Consider the following 4,950-nt stretch of genomic DNA (forward strand, 5'->3'; position numbering starts at 1 on the left):
AGGTTTTCCTGCTCCGATGAGTTTTGACTATGGACGCAGTTCTTTTCACATCAAAACTTTAAACAATGAATGTTACTTCAAATTAAGTTTTTACATCAACTGGACAAGATTAAATGAAGCTTCACATTTATTTTATTCTCTTAGAACTGTAAAAACCTGTTTTTGTAGGAGAATCACCAAAACTTCCCACTTTGGACCACTAAGTTTTTCCCCACTGGGACGTTGAGTTTCTACCACCGGCCCACAAGCTGCTTTTCTTTAATATCCTGTACCGACTTTGGGAACCTTGCAGTTACTGATCAACTCATTTTATGTGACTATGGCTGGTGATCGTTTCCTGTCACGACCAATAATGTAAATTTGGGACATTTTGAACGTGACGAACTAAAGAAATGTACTAAAGGTTTAAACATAATTAAGGAGTGCTGTATAGTAGGTACAGTATCCTGCACATAGAATGCAACTGCTGCTCCAATTTAGTACCAAAATACATTAAAAGCTTGATGTTTCAGTATAAAAGCCCTCAATGTTACTAAACAAAATAGAAAGTGACCATTTGATCCACTCATCCTAGAGTCTGCAGCTCCAGAGCCACGTGGCACTCTGAAACGTGGAGCAAGTAATCCTTAAAATTACATACTAGTTACTTTGAAAAAGACTTGCAGTTCTCTCCTTTAACCATTTAAAATATATATATATTTGGTAAATTAGGTGCAGACAGGCAAAAAGAAAAACCTTAAAGGCAGAACTAAACCAAACTTAAGCACCGTTTCCACGAGTATTCGCAAAACTTCAATTACAAAATCAGACGGCGCCCTCCCATGGCCCGGCAGATGAACTACATTGTTCAGTGTGTCCGCTGCTGCAGGGGAAACTCACTCCTTTAAGGGAGTAGGAGTCACGTGAAGGTTTATTTACACGAGGCCTCAGTCAGTTTAAGAAAAGATAAAAAAAAGGGGGAATTATTGGGATTATTTTCATAAATGGGCAGAATCCCATTAAACAAGTATTTAGTTGTTGGTTGAATACTTTACATTTAAGGTTTAATAGGTCAGATATTTTGCTTCTGTCTGAATATACTCCTCAGGTCAGGCCAGTATTTAGTTACCTGTTACTTTGCTCAGATAGAAACCAAACTGTGGTCTACTGGTCAAACATTGATAAACTCCAGATATTTCACTCTTTTTATTAAACAACCCTGAGCGGCGCAGCAGACATGTGGTTCCGTCAGGCCGTCTCCTCCTTGGTGATCCGGTCCTTCTTGAGCGGTCCCTGCAGAGAGAGAGAACCAACCATCAGCCGCTCTGCCGGCAGCAGGCCAGAGCTGCTGCTGGCAGAGCAGCCATGTTCCCAGAGAGTGAACAGGGAGTGGCCACAGAGTGACGCCACTCCCCTGCCTCACTGGAGTCACTGTGGCACTGGAATGGAACCCGAGTCCAGATGGAGGACCGGACCAGGTTACGATCAGTGCAGGAGAAGCCCACATCACTGGACTAGGACCAGTTCATGTTGGATGAAGCAAAAAAAAGAGTAAAAAGCTCCAGAAGATGAGCAGTTTGCTTTGTTTAAATTTAACCTTCTAAAAACACGTAAAGAAGAAACTCCATGTTAAAATGAAAACACATTAAACATGATAAATACATTTGAATTGGAAACCAAGATTAGAGCACAACTTCCAACCGATGGGCTAAATAAATAAACAGAACTAAACCTCCATCTCACCATAAAAGCCTTCTTCTCCTCCACGGTCTGGAAGCGGCCGTGGCCGAACTTGGAAGTCGTGTCGATGAACTTGAGGTCGATCTTCTCCAGAGCGCGACGGCTGGTCTGCACCAGCAGAGACTGCAGAGGAGAGAAAACGTTAAGACGAGAAGTGGCGGTCGCTCAGTTGCTGCTGCTGCTCGCCTTCCTCACCTTCCGCAGAGTCAGCACCCTCTTCTTGGTCCCGACCACACAGCCCTTCACCATCACGAAGTCGTTGGTCACCTCGCCGTAGTGGACGAAGCCACCCTGCAGAGAGAAACCCAGTCAGCGCCGGCCTCCATGTTTTAAAACCAGACTCCCTGCGGAGAGGAGAGGCGCCCACGTACCAGCGGGTTGATGCTCTTGTTGGACAAGTCGTACTCTGTGGAGGCGTTGTTCTTCACCAGCTTGCCGTCCTTGTTGTGGTAGCCCTGGCCGATCTTGTAGATCTTCTTGTTGATCTCCGTGCGGTGGTGGTAACCCTTCTGACCGGCGCGTGCCACAGAGAAGGCTACGCGGGCCGGATGCCAGGCGCCGATGCAGGCGACCTTACGCAGACCTCGATGAGTCTTGCGGGGAAGCTTTTTTGTGTGCCAACGGCTGGTGACGCCTACGAGACGAGACAAAATGAGGAACTGCACAAGGAAAAGCTTTGGATTTTCCCTAAGCTGAGGCCCAAATTCTTACTTTGAGGAAGTGCAGGTATTAATGTCATTAGACTAGAAGTTCAACTGTACACATTTGGCTTTATTGGAGGAGCAAAGGCTCCTGAAGCCAGCGGTCATCCTTACCCTTGTATCCGTGGCCCTTGGTGACCCCGATGACGTCGATCATCTCGTCCTGGGTGAAGACAGTGTTGACCGGCACAGCCTGCTCCAGCTTCTCACGGGCCCAGTCCACCTTGTCGGAGATTGTGCCTCCATTCAGCTGCACCTCCATCAGGTGGGACTTCTTCTGCCGGATGGGCAGCAGACGCATCTGCACAGAATGAAAGAAGTGAAACTGGCGCCGAGGCAGGACGGGTCACTCTTCCTACAGGACAAGTCTCAGAAGGAAGGCAGCATGGAAGATCTCCTCATCGTAGTCGGGCGCCATGCCTGACGCTTGATCCGTGGGCTCATCACAGACGGACAGAAGCAGAGTGATCGTCACAGGGAGTACCAACCTGAGTGTGGGCCACGACGCGGATGACCTGGCAGTACTTCTTCATGGAGGCGAAGTCCTTCTCCAGCTGCTTCTTGCCGTCTTCATCCTGCCACTTCTTGCAATACTTTGTGTAAGCCTTCTTCTTGGACTTGTACCTGAGAGCACCAAGCAACACGGTTTGGCACAGGCCCTTCATGACCCCGGGGGAGGGGCCAGCGGAAGAACGCAGTGCGGAGCCGCCGTCAGCTCCAGAGGGGTTTCGGCTCATGGCGCGGCTGCTAGGAAGCACTTCCCACCGGCCAGAGGAGCTCTGAGCTCATCAGGGCACGAGGCGCCTGAGCGGAGCTGCCACCAACACATTAGACCGGCCAAGTGAAAACACTTCATCTCTGCTGGTGACCAACGACACGGCACTCCCACGAAACTCACCAGTTCTTGTAGAAGCGACGCTTGCACTCGTCGCTGATGTGCTCAGCAAAGATGGTCTTGAAGGAACGCAGACCGCGGGGCGTGTTCACGTAGCCGGTGACTCCCACCACGATCATGGGCGGAGTCTCCACGATGGTCACGGCCTCCACCACCTCCTTCTTGTTCACCTCTGCATGAAGAGAACAATCCGGTCAGTCAAAGAATCTCAAACCCCTGCCAGGGGGATTTGATTTGTCCAAGTCATCGACTGCGCTCAGTGCTCGACATTCAGCAAGGGAGTTGAACCCCCATTCTGTCCGCCCGTCGAGGGACTCATCACAGGCAGACGACCAACGACCCACAACTCAGTTAAAACATCAAGGACAACCACAGACCTTTTCTACAGGGAATCAGGTTAACGGGTTATTTTGTTAATTTACTAAAAGTACTTCAGATAATATCTGTGCCATCCAGGCACATCAGAATACCCCAACTGGTAACTCGCAAGAACGGCATCAACTTGAATAAACTTTATGTAAAACTGTCAAAGAAACAACTTGCATATTTCCATCTCTGGCGTTTTACAATACTTGGTATTTTTGAAAGCATAAAGTTTGTACCTTTAAATTGACTCAGTTTAATATGCGATAGAGTAAAAGTAGTACAAACTCTTGATCCTATTAAAGACTGTTATTAAAGCTCTTTACATACATTCATCATGTCCAGCATCTCAGAAGGCGACGTTGACTAAATATTAATGTGATTCAACATTGATTTTTATCAGCCGGTGATTCATACATACATAACGCTATAACAAACAATTCTGATTGAAATTACATCTTTAGTGGATCGAAGCAAATCTAATCCTAACAAACTTGCTCACCGTCAATCGACCACGTGCAACTGCATCAATTTGAGTGACAAAGCGTCACTTTAATACTAAATAAAATATTACGCTCATTTATTAGTTAGTCTTTGCAGATTGTCATCAAGATCACATCCATTGTAAGAAAACCATAATAACCTGCACATTTAAAGCAGGAAGGAGTAGATGACTTACTGGATCCAGGCCGGTCCACCTCCCTCACGATGTGGGTCATGCCGGCCTTGTAGCCCAGGAAGGCGGTCAGGTGCACCGGCTTGCTGGGGTCATCCTTCGGGAAACTCTTGGCCTTTCCCCGGTGGCGGCGGCTCCTCTTGCGGGGCAGGAACCCCAGAGACCCGTGACGCGGGGCCGAAAATTTACGGTGAGACTGCGGGAGGAGGGCGCATTAATAAAATAGTTTAATCATTGCATTAACTGCGGGAGGAGGGCGCATTAATAAAATAAAGTTTAATCATTGCATTAACTGCGGGAGGAGGGCCATTAATAAAATAAAGTTTAATCATTGCAACGTGTCTGGGAGAGGCTAATGGGTTAGCCTCGATGCTAACATCCGCATCTTCTAACGTGTCTGTCACGTCAGATGCAAAACGGAATTCTTCGTTATGACTTCTAATAAACGATCTATCACCACATGTTCAGTTAAAAGCAACAGATTGAACCAATTCGTTCGAAGAGGACTAAGACCTCCATAAGACGCCATTTTGGCTCCACACGTTCCGTCATGGCGCTACACGCGGCCCATAAACTTACATTTCCATGATTAAAAT

General features: G+C 47.3%; 1 protein-coding gene across 2 annotated transcripts in view; it reads right to left on the reverse strand.

The window, feature by feature from the left end:
* Nucleotides 1-1,170: 1,170 nt before the first annotated feature.
* rpl3 (ribosomal protein L3) overlaps nt 1,171-4,950 on the reverse strand; it is a 3,983-nt gene continuing 203 nt past the window's right edge. For both annotated transcript variants that reach the window (XM_080488591.1, XM_080488592.1), the window contains exons 2-9: nt 4,358-4,550; nt 3,319-3,487; nt 2,909-3,044; nt 2,535-2,721; nt 2,091-2,353; nt 1,915-2,010; nt 1,723-1,842; nt 1,171-1,272 (exon numbers count right to left, since the gene is read on the reverse strand). In XM_080488591.1, coding sequence (XP_080344717.1) covers nt 1,228-1,272; nt 1,723-1,842; nt 1,915-2,010; nt 2,091-2,353; nt 2,535-2,721; nt 2,909-3,044; nt 3,319-3,487; nt 4,358-4,550 — 1,209 coding nt within the window. In that variant the 3' untranslated portion in view covers nt 1,171-1,227. The remainder of the gene's footprint in view (nt 1,273-1,722; nt 1,843-1,914; nt 2,011-2,090; nt 2,354-2,534; nt 2,722-2,908; nt 3,045-3,318; nt 3,488-4,357; nt 4,551-4,950) is intronic.

This window comes from Lipophrys pholis, assembly GCF_963383615.2.
Source record: "Lipophrys pholis genome assembly, chromosome: 19".
NCBI lineage: Eukaryota > Metazoa > Chordata > Actinopteri > Blenniiformes > Blenniidae > Lipophrys > Lipophrys pholis.